Genomic DNA, 21,322 nt, shown 5'->3' with positions numbered 1-21,322 from the left:
GCAAACACAGTGTTTTGACGTTTTGAGATTATTCCTTACTAATTGGCAATTTTATAGTCTGTTTTGCTTGAAAAACTATTGAAACAATATTCCTAGCTGCATTTTTTGACCTGTACACATTTTTCAAGCAATATTTTCCCCCTAATATAGGTTATTATAACCCCATCCCTTAAAAATGTAAAAATCCTTTCCTATTTAAATGAAGAAACCAATTTATAGCTTTTGTTCATTGATCTTTATTAAACTCAGGTTAGCCCTTGGTTGTACTATGTGTCTATGGTTGTACATACAGTTGCATCTTATTTTAAATGATTTTACACACTCACTTTTTTCACTCTAGAAAAAGAGGGTTAATGTTTTGACAAAAGTTCCTTACAAAGTTTCTTTATACTGAAGCAGTGGCAAAAAACACTTATGCAAGAGAGGTCACCAAATCTAACCTGACCAAGAAATCAGAAAATAATATCATATTTTTGAAAACTTCAAAGAAGTTTCAATGAATGCAAACAAAGAGCAAGTCAACAAATAAACTATTTATTTACAAACTATTTAAAACTATTTCCTTACAAAATAAATGTATTCTTGCCAAAACGATATTGAAATTATTTCCAAAATAGTGCCCAAAACTTTACATAGGGGTTGATATCCTCTAAAGTTAGCTAAAATTTTTAGTTTTTACATAAATGGTTACCTAAAAATGACAAGCTTAAGGTTTCTAATTTATATGAGAGTTGGCTTACCTTTGGAGCTATGTGATAAATATATTTAAACCAGATTTTTATAATTAAAAAAGCAGCATTTTGATTACTCCATAAGAAGAGTCTTATGCTTTTAGATAACACTTTCAAAACATTTAATGGTGCTGCATAAATTCTTTATTAAACTCAACATGATACAGTCTTTTAATATCCACAGACTAATAATTTACAAGTATTAGTTACAAAATAAACATATTTACAACAAACCAGATACATTTTGATTACAATTTCAAATATAATTTTTAGAAGACTGGCAATAAAATCTTCGACAAATGAGTTTTTCCTTAATCATTAAAAAAACTCTCTGAAAAGCTTTTTCTGTAAATGTAAAAACTATGCCATGCCTTATAACAGGCGACTAGTATCTTTAATCTTGAGATATCTTTAAATAGAAACCCAGCTCAACTCAAGATCAACTCATTACTTCCCAAAGTCCCTGTAGGGTGAATCCATCCTTCAGTTTCTCTATTGCAAGCCCCAGTTCTTCTGAAAACACAGGTTCACGATCTTGTTGCTTTTTGGGAGATAAGAGGATGAGATGGGAATAGAGAATGTGGGCAAGGAAGAGGAAAAAAAAACAAAAAATAGGTTTCACATAAGTTTGTGAATACTAAATACTGGAATATAGAAAATTTTTTTCATATACTATAGGTAAAATATCCTTACCTTATTGCCATCAGCAAAATAAGCCTATAAGACAAGGAAAATTATATTTCACATACTTGATAAATAATAGGTTAACAGGCCAAGGAACAGGTAATTAATTTACAGAACAATTCTGTAACTAACTGTATTTTATATTCTGTTACTGTGTGTCTAATGGTTTTCTCACCTATCTTTACAATGCTGGTAGCAGAATTCACTTCCTCTGTCAATCATTTATGTCTTCAAGAGTTACGCTTTAAGCGCTAAAAATGTGCTTTGTAATTGGTGTATAATTAGCATTGTTAACTTGAAAGGAGATACAAAGAATGACTAAGCAGCTATAAAATTTCACCCCTACTTTTGGTTTAGAAGAAGATGCTGGCAAAACAAAACAAAGCAATCAGTGCTTCAATGTGTCAGCAGATGCATACACTGAGGCAGTAGTAGTTTATTATTAACTATCTTATACTTATTTCACACTTTGCTTAAAAACTTTCATTCCCAGAGAGATAGTCTAGTCAGATTCATAGACCACAGTACATAGAAAGTATTATTATTATTTTGGCTATTAATTAAATAGTACAAATTTGGAAACAAGAAAGTTTACTGTTCAAATAGAAATCCATTTTAAGATAATATACCTATAAACTGAAAGGAGGGAGGTCCATCTCATAAAGGTTACTTATGGAAAGTATAGACTTTAATTAAATTAACTATATTTAATATATTCTGTTATCTTAAAGTGTGAAAAAACTTTTCACACATCTGAAATCCTCTGAATAAGTATGTTCTCAAACTATTTCCCAGTTTGGTAATTTAAAAGTATTTTCACACACACAAAAAAATCCCTAACCTGAAAAACAAACTACTCTCCAACTCATGTTTAAGACATTCTAAAAAGTCTCAAGTTCTATGCTATTTTACACACTTAAAGCATTATTTAATTAAACATGACTCAGATTAAAAAAAAATCACAAGAAATTTAGTAGCTCTTCTTTGTGATGCTCACCACAAAAGCATCTGTGTGATCATCAGAGTCTATTTCTACATCATCTTGAATTTGTTCAACTGTCAGAGCTTCAAGGGACTGTGGCTGAAAATCAGTAGATGTTAAAAAAAGAAAAAAGAAAAAGAAAATCAGTTAAATCAGATGTTAAAATGTATCAGAGACATTATTAATCAAATAAATAATTTTAGTAAAATGTGCTGTGAGAATTATAAATACCTGTAAAAGGATATCACAGTTACCAACCACTCAAGTCTTACAAAAATCACTGCATAATTTATATTCTATTAAAACTAACATGAATAATAAAATGAGTCAGTTAAACCCAAGCTTTTAAATCTGAAGTCAATATCATCAAAAGATTTAAAATGACAAATTTACACAAACTTAATATGATACTTAGAAATATCCATCAAGAAAAACACTCTCATTGGATTTTATCTGATTTTCTGATAGTTAAAAACTATCAATTTAAGTTTAAAAAAACTAACTTTTGTATAATAGCAAGTTTTAAATTTTCCTCAAAATAGTCATTAAATAGAATTTGTGAAAAAAGAAATTTGTGAAAAAGAAGAACTAAGATTTGTGTGGAATACTCTAAAGGTGAAGCAGAATAAATATAGTGCTGGTATCTATTAATTCATTTTTCAAATATTTGAATATCTTTAGTGTATGAGGTACCATGCTGGTACTACCAAAGGTTTAAAGTCTCTGCCCTTACCACAAAAGGTGTATAATCTAGTGGGAATGGAGTGAAGGACAAAACACAATTATAAATAACTAAATATCAGGTTGAACTATATGAAATTGCCATTTTAGTAAAAAGTGGTCAAATATTAATAATATCATATAGTTCAACCTACAAAAAATAGCTGTAACAAATGCAATATCTAATATAATAGAAGAGTTTGGAGACAGCACAACTTCTGGCTTGTGCATGCCAGAAACTTTCATGAAGAAAAAGCTGGCACGTGATCTAGGGCTTTTAGGATGAGGATGATTTTCATAGGTGGGATTAGGGGAGAGGGTATTCCTGACAGAGGGGATCAGTATCAGCAAAGGTCAGAAACCACAGGATATAGCCGAAGAAGATGAATAATCCAATATGGTCAAAATATGAGAGTCCCACAAGACAGAAGGAGCTACACAGAATATTGTACTGAATAATGCCAAGGAGTATCATTCACACTGGAGTCTACGTGAACAATGTTCTCTGGGCAGTGCACAGCCTACAGAACCAGACACTGTGGCTGTGCAGATAAGGTGGGAAAGGTAGACTGAAGTTTACTGAAATTTTTTAATACCAGCTCAGAGAATGTGGACTACTTATAGGTAATTGGTGGGGTAAAGCTGATGGTAGAAGTGTACTGCTGACAAGAGGTGACCTGATGCCCTAGTCCGAGGACAGCTGGTGTTTCAACCATGTTCAGAGCTGTGTGACTGCGTACAAGTAAATTAACCTATCTAAGCCTCAGTCTCCTTAACTGTGAGATAGAGCTAATAATAATGATGATGATACACTTTATAGTGTTTTCAGGGGGATTAAACGAGATGAGGCATATAAAGTTCTTAGAGCAGTGAACAGCAAAGAGTAGGCATTCAACATAGCCATTCAACAACTATGAATATTCACTAAGAGCCTACTATGTGCTAGTTTTGATTGCTGGAGATATAATGATTAAAGAAAATAGACAAAAATCCCTGACTTCATGGAGATTATTTATAGTGAAGGAGACTGATTAGTGTTACCAAAAATAAAGCAAGCAAGTGAGCAAACAAGCAGAACAAGGGATAAAAAAGTGACGGGGGTTGGTGTTTTAGATGGATAGTCCAAAGACCTCCCCGAAGAAGTGGCTTTGGAGTAAGGACTTATATGTGGTGACAAAACAGGCTACTATGGCTGGTTATTATTATGTACTGAGGGCCAAAGAAGGGGAAAAGAAGAGAAATGAAAGGTAGAGCTGTCTCTACCTTTGGGTAGGAGAACTAACATATTGTCTCCAATGTGCCGGCCACTTTACAGACATGATCAATAACTTTGTAAGAGAGATTACCTTCATTTTATAATGTGAAAACTGAAGCTCAAATTTGCCTAGGATCACAAATAAATGGTGAAATTGGGATTGAAGTCAGGTTTGTCAGGTTCCAAGGACCATGCTTGTTCTACAACATTATTCTACAAGCAAAAGTAGCAAAGGAAACTGCAGTTTGAATGGAAAGAAACGTATAGGAAAAGGGGAGAGACTGGTACAACTGACTGAATGTGTAAAGTAAGATAATGGGAAAAATAAAAAAGGAAAACCCCGGAGTTTTGAGCACATCTGACTCTGACAATGTTAAAAATAAATAAGTAGTGAATAAATAAATAGATAAATCAGCAAGATACTGCTTTTGAGAAAAATGACAAGATTTTAGGTATGCCAAGTTTGAGATACTCAACCATGTCCTAGTGTAACTTACTGACTTGGAAAATTATTAATTAAATTACTAAGATAAACTTTTTTTTTTTTTTTGCGGTACACGGGCCTCTCACTGTTGTGGCCTCTCCTGTTGCGGAGCACAGGCTCTGGACGCGCAGGCTCAGCGGCCATGGCTCACAGGCCCAGCCGCTCCGCGGCATGTGGGATCTTCCCAGACCGGGGCATGAGCCCATGTCCCCTGCATCGGCAGGCGGACTCTCAACCACTGCGCCACCAGGGAAGACCCTAAGATAAACTTTTAAATGAGAAATTCAATTCATGTTATTTGGAATGCTCATCTATGTGAAAATATTCAAGAAATATTTGGAACCCTGGTAAGCTTACAGAGTATGCCAAGATCAGAAAGATTTGGGAGTCATCTACAGAAGTACAACTTGAAGAAACTGGAGGAGGAGGTGATATTACTGAGGAATATACAGAGAAGGTAGAGTGAAAGGGAGAATGCTGAAAGAAGTGCAGGTTGGGAAGAAAGCAGAAAATGATGGTTAAGGAGATGAAATAGAGTGTATGTACAATATGGCGTCAACAATCCAGAGACAAGTTTCAACTGGAAGGGGAAAGGGATATATATGGAATTTGACAGAGAGACAAACAAATTAAGTATATGGAGCACAACGAGGCTGAAGGCAGAGGGTATGAATCTGTACTTAGCTGTCCAGTCCTACTTCTTGATCTTCCTGGTCACCTGCTGTAGTCCAAGAGCAGGAAGAGAGACAGATAATATACGATATGGCTCAACATGCTGAGTATTGGCAGGGACACTGATGAAAGAGTGGGTGGCAGGGACACCAGCAATAGAGCGTACGGTGAGGGCCCCAGGACAAGAACAGACAGCAAGGGAAGGTGTGACAGAGCGCCTCTGGCAAGGGTACCACTGTCAGAGCAGACGGCGAGGAGTCTCTAATGAAGTGGCTGGTGAGGACAACAGTGAAACACCAGATGACAAGGGGCCCAGCTGCAGAGGCTGAAGAGTAAACCCAAAAGACAGCTGATGTACCTGGAGAGTGGGACTGGTGCAGAAACCAGAAGTCGTGAGGAAGGCAAAGAGCAGACATGTGGGCATGATAGTCAAAATTTTTCACAACTGACATGGAAGAGGATCTGATGAATAGGAACAGACATAGGCCATATTAATGGAGCAGCCTCCTGGAGTTGCTATATTGTGGGTCATTGGGGAAAGAGAATGGTGTCTGTGAGGCCTATAAGGTTTAACCAAATGCTAATGGCTGGCTGAAGTAAAATAAAAATAAAGCTGAAATAAAATAAAAATAAAGAGTGGGAGATTCAAGTCTCTACATCAGAAGAGCCTTGCATATGGGGACATCTTGGATAGGCTGCTACCTAGACGGGCAGGAATGAATGGTGAAGCAGCCAGGGAGAAAACAGGTGGTAGGCACAAATTAGCATTGGCCATACTCACTGAGCAGAGCCTGTATATTCATCATTTTAAACATAGTTTAAAATTAAATTGTACACAATGTGTGTATATCTGAATTTTATAGACTGTGTAAAGGCAATTGAGCAAACTCTGTATATCACACACTGAACAAATTACCTTTTCTTCCATCTCATAATCCACTCCAAATATAGGACTGGTAGAATAGACTTTGTGAAGTGAATTAATTTCCTTAACTGATTCTTGTAGTTTTTCCACAGGATCTATTTTAAAGCCAAGAACATATCCTCCGCTCTGTAAGAGAAAATAATGAAAAAAATGAAAAGCCTGAGGAACAGTATTTACAGTATATGATAAACTATAGCTCTAACTGTCCTTACTTCAGAGCGCAATATGTAGGCTGATTTTTTTTTTTTTTTTTTTGCGGTATGCGGGCCTCTCACTGTTGTGGCCTCTCCTGTTGCGGAGCATAGGCTCCGGACGCGCAGGCTCAGCAGCCATGGCTCACGGGCCCAGCCTCTCCGCGGCATGTGGGATCCTCCCAGATCAGGGCACGAACCCATGTCCCCTGCATCAGCAGGTGGACTCTCAACCACTGCGCCACCAGGGAAGCCCTGTAGGCTGATTTTTTAAAATTAAATTTTTTATTATGAAAACTTCCAGCATATACAAAAATAGAAGAGTACAATAAATGTCCATGTAGCCATCATCCAGCTTCAACAAGTAACAACATATGGCCGGCTCTGTTCCATATGTAACCTCCCCATCCCCTAAATCTCCTCCCCTCACCCACTCAGGATTATTTTGAAATATATCCAGATATCACATAATTTCATCTGTAAGTATCAAAGCTAATATTTCAAGATTAAAAAAAATACGCCATAGGGCTTCCCTGGTGGCGCAGTGGTTGAGAATCCGCCTGCTAATGCAAAGGACACGGGTTCGAGCCCTGGTCTGGGAAGATCCCACATGCCACGGAGCAACTAGGCCCGTGAGCCACAACTACTGAGCCTGCGCGTCTGGAGCCTGTGGTCTGCAACAAGAGAGGCCACGACAGTAAGAGGCCTGCGCATGGCGATGAAGAATGGCCCCCGCTCTCCGCAACTGGAGAAAGCCCTCACACAGAAACGAAGACCCAACACAGCCAAAAATAAATAAATAAATAAATTTATTAAAAAAAAAAAAATACGCCATAGATTGTGAAGGCCAAGGGAACTGAGTTTTTCCTGAGCTAGACCTTGAAAAGGAATAGACTATATGTTAAAATAAAAAAGGGAATGGCATACCTGAGGCTATCTCCTTGAAGAATTAGGAAAGAAACTTGCCCATGACAGTTTGTTGGAGAAGAAGTGTTAAAAAATTAAGTACCCATATGGTGATGGTTGAGAGCATACACTTTTGTGTTAAAATCCTGGTTTTACAACACTACATATGATGTATGGTTTACATCATACAACTAGCTGTATGATGCTGGGGAAAGGAGTGAGTAGACATTCATATTTAAATTTAGAATTTAGAAGAGAAAAATCTCTTTTTAAAAAAAATTTATTAAAACAAATAAATGCAAAAAACAGGCATAACGGGGCATAGCAGTCTATAATTAGATACAGTATAATCTGAGTTTGATGGTAGAAAATCTCAAATAGGGTGTGTTTATCTGAATAGACCTGTGTTGCTCAAAGACAGTCTTGTGAATCAGTCAGACCTGGAATCAAAACCTAGCCCTATCACTTACTGTTATTAGACCATGGGCAAGGTTCCTAACTTCTCCAAGTCTCAGTTTCCTTGAATATAAAATGGGGAAAAAATAGTAACTGTATCATAGGGTTGTGTAAAGATTGAAATAATGTCATGACTGTAATCATAATTAATATGTCTGCCCAAAAGAGAAATATAAGCAGGATTCTTCCCATGGGGACAATTACTATATGACTTCAAACTCAAACTCTTCATATAATCTCATGTTACAGCTAATACTCTTCTTGGATATAAACTGGTTACTATAAAAATAAAACTAAAAATATAGACTGGCACATAGTTTTTTAAATCTATTAAAGATTAATAAAAATATAAAGTATCTTACCTGCTGAGAGCTTTCTATGACAAGAGCTAAACCAAATTTTGAATCTCTAATCTTTATTGACCGCTAGATATAAAACAAACAAACAAAAAGCATGTTTTTATTATCTGATAGTAGTGACATTTTAGCACGTTTTTCAACTTTTACACAGTAACTACTTTTCATAGTCCGAAGAACAGAACTCTTCCTCTTTCCTTTTTCCTTACACTCCTATAGAGATCAATTAAATGAAAATTTTCATACTGGAAATAGGTGGCAACTTTGTAAGGCAACACAAAGATGACATCTCTGAAATATGTACAAAATTCTGACTTAAATGTTCCCTGCTTCAGGGAGTCCACAACTTTTCTGAATATTTTAAACCAAAGGCCAGCAATCCTTTAGTTATGGAGAGCCAGTGTCTTTTGTGGCTCCTAAGGCTGGGTTAGTTTTTAAAAGTCCCATGTGCCTATATACAATGCAATATTACTCAGCTGTAAAAAGAAACGAAATTGAGTTATTTGTAATGAGGTGGATGGACCTAGAATCTGTCATACAGAGTGAAGTAAGTCAGAAACAGAAAAACAAATACCATATGCTAACACATATAAATGGAATCTAAAAAAAAAAAAGGTTCTGAAGAACCTAAGGGCAGGACAGGAATAAAGACGCAGACGTAGAGAATGGACTTGAGGACACGGGAAGGGGGAAGGGTAAGCTGGAATGAAGTGAGAGAGTGGCATGGACATATATACACTACCAAATGTAAAATAGATAGCTAGTGGGAAGCAGCCGCATAGCACAGGGAGATCAGCTCAGGGAGATCAGCTATGTGCTTTGTGATCACCTAGAGGGGTGGGATAGGGAGGGTGGGAGGGAGACGCAAGAGGGAGGAGATATAGGGATATATGTGTACGTATAGCTGATTCACTTTGTTATACAGCAGAAACTAACACAACAATGTAAAGCAATTATACTCCAATAAAGATGTTAAAAAAATGTTGCATGTGCCTTCTGTTTCTTACACAATAAATGACTAAATTCTGAAAGAACCTCCACTGCATTTATTGAAAAAAAAAGTATGGGCATTCATCACTGGGCATCAAAGAAGGCTAGGATAGGTCAAATATAATTAACTCAACTGGTAAGTGTGATATGAGGGTGAAGCGTGGCTAGTGGATGAGCAGTGATACCAGTGGCCTGGGAGAAGGGTAGAGGGGCAGAAGCATAATGACATGCAGGACCTGTAGAAAGTGAAACAGAACGTACTTGCTGGCAGGGTTAGAGAGAACCATGGAGGATCTAACATTATAACCAGCAGACCAAAAGTCCAAGAAGGATAATAATCTGTGGTAGGTGACTGTGTATCATACTTCCAGACAGATGGGCATTGGAAGTTGAGAAAAAGAGAGAAAGAGAGACACAGACAGACAGACAGCCTAAATGGTAATTGTTATGAAAACCTGGGCTTCCATCTAGACTACTTCACACCCTGCCAGGAGTACACACAGTCCTGGTTAAGAACCATAGAACACTGGCATCCTGCTTATGAATAGGTAATCTAACCAGGTAACTGTGGATGACACAGGCTGGTAAGATAGAAACTGGCAAGAAGATACATATATAAATATACATCTATAGGAAGGGAGTCAGGACAATGGCTGAGGCCCAGAGCTGAAGTTAGAACATGACTGCCCCAATGACAGGTTGTGATGATATCAGATTGCAAGTTGTTTGGGCCAGGCTGAATTCATTCCAGAATCCGTATTTGGCAACGGTATTCTTAAATAACGAAAAGTATCCTACTTGGAGAACAGAAATCACAAAGTTGTTTACTACTCAGTAATTATTCAGCATAATAGACGTTGATATGTAAATGCAATATAAAACAGCAACGAACAATACAAACATCAACTTATCAAATACCTATGTAGACTCTGTCACATATTTCCAGCTATGCTTATGAATTCTCGTTATTTCTTTAGATGGCCAGAAATAATTTTTTTCCTATCAGATCCTATGATTTTCTGCTTAATGTGTTGCTTTTCTCCACCAGACTGAAAGCTCCTTAAAGGCAGAAACTGCGTACTGGTTCATGAGTTTCATCACTGAGCATAGAGTAGGTGCTCAGTATTTGGCAAATGAATGATCAAATATTTTAAAGTAACTCAGGAATCAAACAATTTAGCAAAAGATAGACTTGGGAATATTTTGCAAAGAATCATCTTTCCCATAGGTTAAGAGGTCTCTTTAAAAAATGACATTTTCTGGATATCACATACATTGTATCTAATACTCAATAAATATTTATTAATGAAACTATTTAGTCTTAAGACTACTTATATTCTGTAATAAGGGTGATTATCATAGGATAGCCTCACAGGATCCTCATTAACTATTTTTATGTTCCATCTAATTTGCACTAGGGTCAAATAAGTAGGGTTTTTTTTAATATATAAGATGAAATTCTTCAGATTATTGGAGTTTACTACTTGTTTCACTGAATCACATACTTACCATGAAAGCAGCAGCAGAGTAAAAAGAACCATCTTCATCTACCCCCCAACAAACTGGTCTCAGGTGTAATTAGTTCTTATTCTAAATTTTAACAGCTTTAATTTAAGCTAAAACCATCATGACTAAAAACCATCTTGATTCCTTGCACTGAACTTGCAATATGAATCCAGCTTACAGTACATGCTGTATCCGAATACAATAAAAACTGTTCATTCACAGAATTAATGAATTCGCTCTGGCTTTAAAAGGGTTTGAGCAGAAAGTAGCAAGACAGCCATAAAGTGTGTGGGTCAGTGAGCTGAAGCCATGCCAAAGAACCACTATATACTTGCCTCCTGGAAAGGTTATGGAAAACTTTAGTAGCTAAAAGCCCTTTGAATAAAATCTAAGAAAAATCACCTTAATCTGTATGATAACTATTAAACTTTTTAGACTCCAGTATATTTCTCTCTTAATAGCAAGTTGATAATGGTGCCGTTTCCCTTGAATGGAAGTACAATTGGGTCTTTTCTGATTATCAACATTTAAAAAGTATGCTCTCAGCTAAACTGTTGCCACTAGGGAGAGAGAAAAACTCATCTAATCCCAAAAGTCCTATTAACTGTTGAACAGAAATTATTTATTCTACATTAAAATAAGGTCATCAAAATGCATGCACTTACAATTTGCAGATATGGTATACTGACATTAAAACTGTCATTCATATTTGCATGCCACACGATTCTCACATTGGTAATAAAAAAAGTTCCTAAATTTCCCTGTAAAAGAGAGTGATGAGAGAGGCATCAACAATCATGTCTGAATACTTACTCTTTATTTTCTAAACACGAGAATAATTCTGATTCTCACAGCAGCATAAAATACCAGAATTGAGTATTATGAGTAGTTATTCAGATGGGGAGCTGTCTATATCCTATAGAATATTTATCATAGTTTAAAACTAGAACTTTTCAAGTGTGCAAAGTTTATTTACAATTTAAGCTTATGATTCCATGTTTAGCAAGAGCTCTTCAATCAAATGCTACAGATTTGCTACACTGGTTATCAGTCGAATCTAGGTTGTAACACCCACAAAGGCTGGAAACTATTCTTAGTAAGAGACAAATTATTCTCTAGAAATTGATTTGTTTCTTATTCCAACTATTAGTTGCTTATATGTTTCCTCTGGTCATAATTTCAAGAGGAAATGAAAAGTTACAATCATGGATGTAGGAGTCACCAAATGAGTTATATGTTTAATTCCATAAAGACTGGATTAAAAGGCTTCCATGACTGTCCATCCTATAACTCTCCTCAATCAGCCTAAGTTATCATGATGTGGAGGGTAGTGTGGTATGGGGGAAGAGCGTGGCTGTGGGACAGAATAGATGTGGAGGTCACTTAGTTCTTTAGGGCCTGAGTTTTTCATCTGTAAGTGGATAGAGACTGGACTAGATGACCTTTAAGGCCCATTCCAGCTCTAAGTCTACACATAACAAATGTTGATAAAAAGAGCATTAAAACCATAAAAATATGAAAATCAGAATATTATATATATCAAGAGCTATGTTAATTAAGAGCTATAATGCTTATTTTAACAGTTAAATAAATATACAAACCCAATCATAAATGGAAAAATGATTACCAAAGAAAGCACTGCCCCAAAAGGTTCATTAGTTCTTTGCATGGTACCTGATCACTGGATAAATTCCATACTCCATTGATTTTATCATATACATGTTCTCGTGGTAGTAATCTTAGTTGCTTATTTTGAATTAGCGCACTTCTCAATTTAAAATCACGATACATTTTAGAAGTTTCATATGCTCTATAAAAAAGAACAAAAGACTAATCCAAACTGAAAATGTGATTTTCTTAGATTATGTTTACTTATCTACAAAAACACACAGTTATATACTCAAATAGTTACTAAGGTACATTAAAAATTTTTTCTTCTCAATAAGTTTTGGTGATTATAGTCTTTTGTACTGTATTTGTCATTTCAGTGTAGTATTTACACATTTTATCTCAGTACCTATATTTAAGATGTCTAATTTTTTTAAAATTTATTTTATTTAATCTATTTTTGGCTGTGTTGGGTCTTTGTTGCTGCACGTGGACTTTATCTAGTTGAGGTGAGCGGGGGGCTACTCTTTGTTGTGGTGCACGTGCTTCTCATTGCAGTGGCTTCTCTTGTTGCAGAGCACTGGCTCTAGGCACGTGGGCTTCAGTAGTTATGGCATGTGGCTCAGTAGTTGTGGCTCACGGGCCCTAGAGAGCAGGCTCAGTAGTTGTAGCACATGGGCTTAGTTGCTCCGTGGCATGTGGGATCTTCCCAGACCAGGGATCAAACCTGTGTCCCCTGCACTGGCAGGCAGATTCTTAACCACTGCACCACCAGGAAAATCCCTAGATGTCCAATTTTTAAGTCAATATATATATAGTATGGCACAAATGAGAAGAAGCAGATTTTTTTCTTTAAGCTGAAGAACAATGCTTGCAAAAACAGACATGGAAATTAATTTTTCTATCAAAAAGCTTCCCTTCATTTCTCTGTTTTAGTTAAAGGTACCATTATTCTTTTGATATAAGACTGCAATTACTTTTCTCACTGAAACCTGAAAACATTATGGTCACATCTACCTTTACACAGAAAATTAGAATTAATCTGTACCAACTCCAAAAGGTACCCTAGGACAGCTGTATGTATTTGTGTGTGTGTATGTATGTAATAAAATCGCTATAACTTTGTTTTCTTTCCATGTCTCCCTATTGATAAATAATAAACACAGAAGAAAATTCTGATTAAATTTTGGTTAATTCTAATTTTAACTCCGCAAAAATACAGGCTAATTTACCCTTTTAATAAAACTAAAGGGTTTTCTTTGCCTGAATAACTTTCAAAATCATTTATATAAATTATAATATGTATTGTTAAATTTCTGATTTTTACATTAATTAATCTTCTAGTATGTAAATTATGAAAGAGCAGGATTCGAGCATTTGATTATAAATCTTAATTTCCTTTAGGGTGGTAATCATCAATATTTAACCAGTGGAAAAAATGGAAACTATTCATGTTATAAATTGTTTTGGAGGGAACAAATAACATTTTTATACTATTAAAGAAAAGTAGCTTCCCTGTTCCCTTCATACTCCATTTCATATTACTTCTCTAAGTAAACTGAAATAAAAAGATAAGAATTAGGTATATGCCTAAGAGAGCTTAAAAAAATATGTTTTCTCACAAAAACTTGTACACAAATGCTCACAGCAGCATTATTCCTAACAGCTAAGAAGTGGAAACAACCCAAATGTCTATCAGCTGATGAGTGGATAAACAAAATATGTATCTATACAATGGAATCTTATTCAGCTATAAAAAGGAATGACGTACTGATATATGCTACAACATGTAGCATGCTTGAAAACATTACATAAGTAAAAGAACTCAGACATAAAATGCCACTATATTGTATGATTTCATTTATATGAAATGCTCGGAATAGGCAAATCCAGAGACAGAAAGTAAATCAGTGGTTGCCAGGGGACCATGGGGATGAGGGAATGGGAAGTGACTACTATGGGGGTTTCTTTTTTGGAGTGATGGAAATATTCTGGAATTGAGTAGTGGTGAATATATAACACTACCAAACTGTAAACTTAAAAATGGTAAATTTTATCTTATGTGAGTTTTATCTCCAAGAAAAGCAAACAATTATATAGATTAAAAAATCATCAACATAATTAAAAAATAACAACTAGGAAAGAAATAAATTTGCAACATACATGACAGATAGGAGTAAAATTAAGAAATTTACAACAGAAAACTATACATAGCCAACAAATATGAAAACTTTCAACATCACTAGTAATAAAAGAAATTCATATTAAAACAATGGTATATATACATACTATATATATCTGTGTGTATAAGTTTTTGTATGTGTGGTTTTCTTTTTTTTGGCCTGTCATCTTAGCCAAACTTTTAAAAAAATCATAGTACTTAGGGCTGGTTTAAAAAAAAAAAGAGCTGGGGTAGTAAAAAGAGAATAATTAAGAAAACAAAAAATCAAACAACCACAAAACAACAAAAAATTTCTCTTTAGAGAAATTACCCAATCATGCCTTCTACTGTTAGAAAAATAACCTTAATTCCTTAATTGAATTATTCAACTTGGTTATCTACACTGAACGAATTCTCTATTTCATTTTTAACTACCTTGGTAGCTAATTTAATAGACTCTTCAGCAGTTTTATGTGTTTTATAAATACCTTCAAAGTGTTTATTAAATGGTAATGCTACATGTTCTATGTATCTTCAGGATGTTTGCAATAGAGCTTGGAGGAAGACAGCACCACATGTCGAAATTTTACCCTCTAAACCTTTATGTCATAGAATTACCTTAAAAATATTTAATAATCTATAAAGTATTACCATACCTGTGTACTGCAATCACAGAAGTAAAAAGTCTAGGACTTCCAGGAACCAAATTTGTAAATATAAACTCAAAACGAGTACTGTTACATTTTGTTAGTATATAAAGAGCTTCAGTTTGGCCTCGTAATTTCTGTAAAGACAAATTTATTTAAAGCTTCAGATTTTAAGAGCAATTTCTCATTTATAGTAAAAACAAACATCAACCTCAAATATCTACTGTTTCTTCAGTATATATATTTCAATAAGATTTTTCAGACTTACAGAATTAGCAGTCCTTGTTGTAATATTCAATATGCAGTTGTAACCAATAGCTAAAATTTAAAAGCAAAGAATTTAAAGAACATGATACAATAAATTGAGGGAAAAAACTATATATACAGAACTTTTAAGTTTAAAAAATTAAATATATATAAAAATACAATTAATATTTTTTATGAAATATCTACAAATTTAAGTTAAATAATTAAAAGGACTAGAAAGATAATTCTGCCTCTTTTGAACAAAAGTACTCTCAACATGGGGAAAAAGGAGGTTTGCTTCTCTAAAACCTATACAGTATTATTTACTAAAAATCTTAGCACCACAACATCAAGAGAAAAAGTCTAGCTGGAAAATCTATGATACCTTTAAAAAAACAAATGAAACAAAATTTAACACAATGAAAGATTGTACTTTTATTAGAATTTAATCTCCCTTCTTTGGTATTACTTGAAACAGGTTATAGCAAGTTTCAAAGTAAAGTAAAAAACGAAACCAAAAATCATTCAGTGTAAAAGCACTAATCCTGTATATGTCCAAGAGACAAAATGGACAGACTGAAAAAAACATTCCTTTTGCATTATGAGGCAGTCTGTGGTTAGTCTAGGATTTCTTAAGTTTTTATCAATTAAAGTTTTTCACATATTTCATAGTATAGCTTCTTTTGGTGTCAAAAGCCACTGTGCAAGTTTACTTGACAAATTATTTTTTTTCTTTCATGCTAACAAAGATACTTACAAAGATTGACTCTGAGTAATGCCAAAGAGCGCCAGATAATTCTTAAATTTGTTACTAAGAGTCTACCTAAAAGCAAACAAACAGAAAAATAAATTACCTTAAATAAGGACCCATTTTTGCAGTATAGAATGAGATGGACATGAAACTTCTGGCCCAGTACCAACAGCAACACCCACAGATGTTTTTCATACAGTTATTAATTGAAAATACTTATTGTGCATATCCATTCTAGGTAAGGTATACAATGTGTGATTCAGAATCTCAGAGAAACAAAATCTGATAGTTACTGAAAAAATACAGGTATTCACTGCCAACACCTTGGTTTGACTCAACTGACAGAGGAGAAAACTTTGTACTGTTTTTTTTTTTTTTCTCAGTAGAAGCTGTTCTGGGTGTCCCAGTAGGTTATATGCGTCCAATTGAGTATGAGTACAGGACAGTATAATTATTAAGCCATTCAGTGAAATCACACTTCTCAAAGAACTCTCATATATATATGAATCCCTGCCTTTGAGCAGTCTCTTAGCAGTTCTCATTTAAATGAGCCATATACTCATACACCCAGTTTTTTTGCTGTGAGCAAACTTTCTCCTCATATGAAGTTACGGCTAGGCTGAAGTCTGTTTAAGGCTTATGCTTTTCATTCTTAGCCTCAAACTGATGTTCTTACACTGAAATATGTACCAAGTTAGATAAACTTCATTTCTCAAAGTATGTCCTATGAAATAGTAGTCCCTATAGATGCTCCAAGAAAAAAAAAAAGTCAAGCAAATCTGTGCATGGTAAACTATGTGTCTTAGAAGTTTGTAATACAATTAGCATATGAGGATAGTTTTGAAATATCTTGAACTAATATCTTGAACTAAGTTAACTCTCTTAACTTTAACATATTTCTTAAGCAAATTATAACAATGGAATTCTTTTGATGAGTAATCTATAGCCATGTCATACTCCTTCCTCCCTGAAAAAACCCCTAGAATATCTAAAATCAGAGAAACTAAGCCTGTGTGAATGCTGGAGTGAGATGGGATAGGAGGTCCTAAAAACAAAGGAAGGCGGTCTCAAGAGAAACTGTGGAACATTACATGGTATGTTTGACAAATAGTAAGTCACCCAGCATGGCTAGAGTGTAAAGTTCCCACAAGATCACAGAGGACTAGACCTGCATCTATCAGTCAGGGTCAAAGAGAAAAGAGATGGCTCACTTAAATTAGGATAACTGGGTTTTATTTACAGAAGGACTTATTACAATGGTATGGGGTGGGGCATCAGGAACCATAATTGACATATAATGCTGTTTCATATCTTATTCTCCAGCTAATATAACTTAACGTTTGTAATTTAAACCAGAAATACAAAATACATTAGAAATATACTCACCTTTATCCCCATTATTTCCTTTGGTGTCTTCAATTGAATCTAAACAATCAATAAGGACTTCACCAGGTCTTGTTTTCATTTGTCTAAAATAAATATAAAGGCTTTAATTTTTAGCTACAACTATACCCGCTTACCAACTAGTGAGGGAGAGAAAAGGCATACGCATATAAAACAGACAAAAGTATAAATAATACAGTACCAAATGCTCAGGCATTTGAAAATAAGGTTTTCAAGAACTTAAAGAACCTGGAGATCAAGTGGGGCCTGGAGTGACCAGGGACATGGAGAGAAGTCAGAACTAAAGGAGAGGTAGAATTTGGAGAAATAAAAGAGAGAGAGGAGAATCTATGATTAAGGACCAGAAATAAGAAATGATAAGAGAATGTAGGAAGACTGGCCTGGCTGGGGAAGAAGGTACATGTTGAGAGGTAGTGAAAAATATAGTAGGATAGGTAAGAAGGAACCAGATTATGGATAACCTAGAATGTCAGTCAGATAGATATGGGTTTTATCCTGTGGACAGTGGAGAAGCCCCAGAGGTTTCTGAGTAAAGCAAAGGAGTCATGCAGTTATGGAAGGAACAGATTAAAGCAAAGCAACATTTGGACTTGGTACACAATCAGATAAAGGAGGCAAAAGGAAATAAAGAATGAAGAATAGGTTGCTGACTGATAGAATGCAATCTAGAGTGCCAAAAGAAAAGAAAAGAAAAACCTAGCAGAATATGTGGTACAGCCTTCTAACACATTCTCAATAAAGCCAACTCAATTACCTACTGGAAATACAGACATGATCATACACTTCACTGTTGAAAAGCCATATTACCCCACTACCTAGATGATGAAGTCCAAAATCCTCAACTGAATATTTCACAATCTAGCTAATCTACCTTTCTATTTGCACCTCCTTTCTCTACCTGCCAGACCCTGCTTCTAGCCAATGAGATTTATACCTCTAAGACTCTGCATCTAATTTTTTTCTTTTCTTTTCTTCCTTTTCTTTTTTCTGGAATACTCTCCTCCTGTATACCCTAGCAAGGCCCTGACCATTCATCAGGGCTCAATTCAAATATTACTTTTTCTTTGAGGCCTTCCCTAGGAAGAATGAACTTTTCTGTTTCTATGGTCCTCCAGCTTTTTGTTCATTTTTTCCATGACGGTCTTTACCACATTTTTTATAGTTAGTTGTCTATATCTATCTCCTGCAGTAGAATGGGGGTGGGGTGGGGGAAGGGTGTCATTTCCTATTATTTTTGTATCTTTAGCTATCAGCACAGTCACCAGTACGTAGTAAGCATCTGATAAATGTTTAATAAACCGAAAATGTTCATGAAATGAATCTTTGCTTAAGAACCCTCCAAGAATAGCAGGAAAAGTCAAAGAATGTGTGCAATATGTAACCGTTGCTTATAACTTTATAAATTCCCTTCCCTCACAACGCCTTAAAGGATCCAAGACCATGTCAGTATTATATATCTAGCCACAGCTAAGCCTGGAAAATTAATATTTCATTTTTTCCACCTAAGAAAGTTCTATTCATAATAAAGAATCATGCGAATTGGCTAAGAAGCTCCAAACCATCAACCCAAGAACCTTAGCTTTACTGTTTTCCAACGCTTACTATCCCAATGGGCACTTTTTTCCTGGACTGCCGGCAGGAGGTTTCTAACTATTCTCTTTAAAACATGAAAATTTCCAAAAACAGGGCTTCTGTTTGAGAGGCTCCAAAAGAGGGTTCCTTCTTCCTGTTGGTGATTTAGATGAATAACTAGAAACGGAGCTTACCACGGAAATAAAGTCTGCATGGTCAGGGATTTTGGAGAATGCTTACTCTCACTTCCCTCGGAGACTCAAGCTTTAGAACGGTGAAGTCATTTTTCTAAGGGCCCACAATGTGTGTCCTTATTCTAGACCTAGTTTCCGAACCTTCGTTTCCAGAGTCCCTGCTCCACGTTCCTTCCACCATACGAAACTGGCACCATAAGCTCACTGGGGTGTACTGGACGCCCAAGCCCAAGGTGGTCCCTGCAGTGTTTGGGCTCAGCTTCCGACAGGTCCCCCGGGTCAAGCCGCGACCGGGGATCGTAAGGGACCGAAACTGCGTACAATCTAGACGCGCTCCGGCTGTGGCGCCTGGGGAGGGCCGCTGGGCCCCGGACAGTCTGGGGTCTCCTGAGGTGAGGACAGCAGACGCCAACCTCCTCCCACCCTCGCGAGGGCCTTAGGCTCCGCCTCCGGGTCGGGAAATCGCGCCACGGCGCCCTCTACAGGCTCCCGGCCACTGGGGAATCTTGGCGACTCACTGTGAGGACACGTCGAAGCGGACATCCCGGTCCTCCCAAAGCGCATCCAGCACCGACATGGTGACCGTGGCGGGGGAGGCCTAACGGCGTCTCGCCGGCTCCAAGACAACGGACCACCTCTGGCACGACGTCTACGGCGGGCGCCGAGACCCAAACTTCCTCGAGATAGTGTGCGCGCTTTCCCGGCCCTGTGGTGTAGTTAAGCGGATTTGAGGCTCCAGGCAGGTTTCCGTGCCTCAGAGAAGCAGAACTGGCCCCGGCGCAGGAGCGGGTGCTTGACTTCTGAGTGACCTTCCGCACCTCCAGACTCGCCTCCTTAAGCCGTTCCTCCCCGCCCACCCCCTTCCGTTCCTCTCCATACACTGTCGGGAAATTTAGCCTTAGGGACTCCCCAGGCGGTTCACAGGTTAGGACTCCGCGCTTCCACTACTGGTGTCCTTGGTTCCATCCCTGGTGGGCCAACTAAGATCCCGCAAGCCGCGTGGTGCGGCCTGAAAAAAGAAAGAGAGAAATGTAGACGTAAAACTCGAAATTCCTCGTCTGGCTCTGCCTCCTCCGGCCCAGCCCACCTCATGCCGTCCTCGCGCCTTCTGCTTGCTCTCCAACCAGGCAGGGCTCAGCGCCTTTGGAGGGCGCCCCCTTTCTCTGTCTGGAACTCTCGTTCTCCAGATCTCTACCTGGCCCGTCCTTTGTCACTTCAGCCTCAGCTCAAAAGTGAACTAAAGCGGTCCTTAACCTTTCTTCTCTCGCTCTGCTGTGAGTACCTTGAGGACAGAGTTCCCTTTGAACCCCCGCGAGCACAGAGTAGGCATTCGGTAAGTACTTTTCGAATGTATCAAAGTGCCGTCCTTCCCTCAGTTCATGACAGTTCTCTAAATCAATGGTTCCGAGTGTGGTCCGGGGACTCCAGGAGGTCCTCAAGATCCTTGCAGGGCGCCCACAAGGTCCAAATGTATTTTTAATAACACTATTTGTCTTTTTAATTCTCAGTCTCCCTTTGAGTGTACAGAGGAGTTTTTTAGAAGCCACATGATGTGAAATTGAATGTGAAAGAGATATGAGAAAACAGCTGTCTTAATATCAAGCTGGATGTTAAAAAAGATTTGCAAAAATGTAAAACAATGTTACTCTTCTCACAATTTTTTGAAAATATAATTTAAAAAATGTAATATATGTTAATATATAATGAGGTTATTTTTACTTTTAAATGAACTAAGTGAATTTTTAAACATCTCAATAAATATTAGTAGCTATAACCCATATAAACAAAAGCTCTTTCAGATCCTCAATGATATTTTTAAGGGTATAAAGGGGTCCTGGGATCAAAAGTTTGATCACTTTAAATTATCTGGCACCCTGGTGT

The 21,322-nt window shown here is 36.7% G+C and overlaps 1 protein-coding gene across 2 annotated transcripts; it reads right to left on the bottom strand.

Moving 5' to 3' along the window:
- Window positions 1–625: 625 nt before the first annotated feature.
- Window positions 626–20,027, bottom strand: BBS5 (Bardet-Biedl syndrome 5). 2 transcript variants are annotated; one of them, XM_082840701.1, is made up of 12 exons: window positions 19,960–20,027; window positions 17,658–17,740; window positions 16,278–16,343; window positions 15,543–15,592; window positions 15,284–15,411; window positions 12,533–12,668; window positions 11,524–11,619; window positions 8,369–8,431; window positions 6,445–6,579; window positions 2,413–2,496; window positions 1,425–1,448; window positions 626–1,272 (listed from the first exon to the last, which is right to left on the bottom strand). In XM_082840701.1, the coding sequence occupies exons 1-12, from the start codon at window positions 20,016–20,018 to the stop codon at window positions 1,171–1,173; spliced, it is 1,026 nt and encodes a 341-aa protein (XP_082696827.1). In that variant the 5' UTR covers window positions 20,019–20,027; the 3' UTR covers window positions 626–1,170. The 2 variants fall into 2 exon arrangements, with proteins under 2 accessions (XP_082696827.1, XP_082696828.1); XM_082840702.1 differs by lacking the exon at window positions 19,960–20,027 and adding an exon at window positions 19,583–19,596.
- Between the last annotated feature and the right edge of the window lie 1,295 nt (window positions 20,028–21,322).

Source organism: Leucopleurus acutus (assembly GCF_964270905.1).
Source record: "Leucopleurus acutus genome assembly, chromosome: 6".
Lineage (NCBI taxonomy): Eukaryota > Metazoa > Chordata > Mammalia > Artiodactyla > Delphinidae > Leucopleurus > Leucopleurus acutus.
The sequence above is the reverse complement of the archived record's forward strand: the minus strand, read 5'-3'. Positions and strand labels throughout refer to the sequence as shown.

What these genes read in the sequence shown, in the direction of transcription:
- BBS5 (XM_082840701.1), bottom strand. Translation starts at nt 20,018, where the DNA reads ATGTCGGTGCTGGATGCGCTTTGGGAGGACCGGGATGTCCGCTTCGAC. An exon ending in ATCACACAGATGCTTTTGTG is followed by an intron (nt 1,449 to 2,412) that starts GTGAGCATCACA and finishes CTTGTCTTATAG; the next exon opens with GCTTATTTTGCTGATGGCAA. An exon ending in ATTTTGCTGATGGCAATAAG is followed by an intron (nt 1,273 to 1,424) that starts GTAAGGATATTT and finishes TCTCCCAAAAAG; the next exon opens with CAACAAGATCGTGAACCTGT.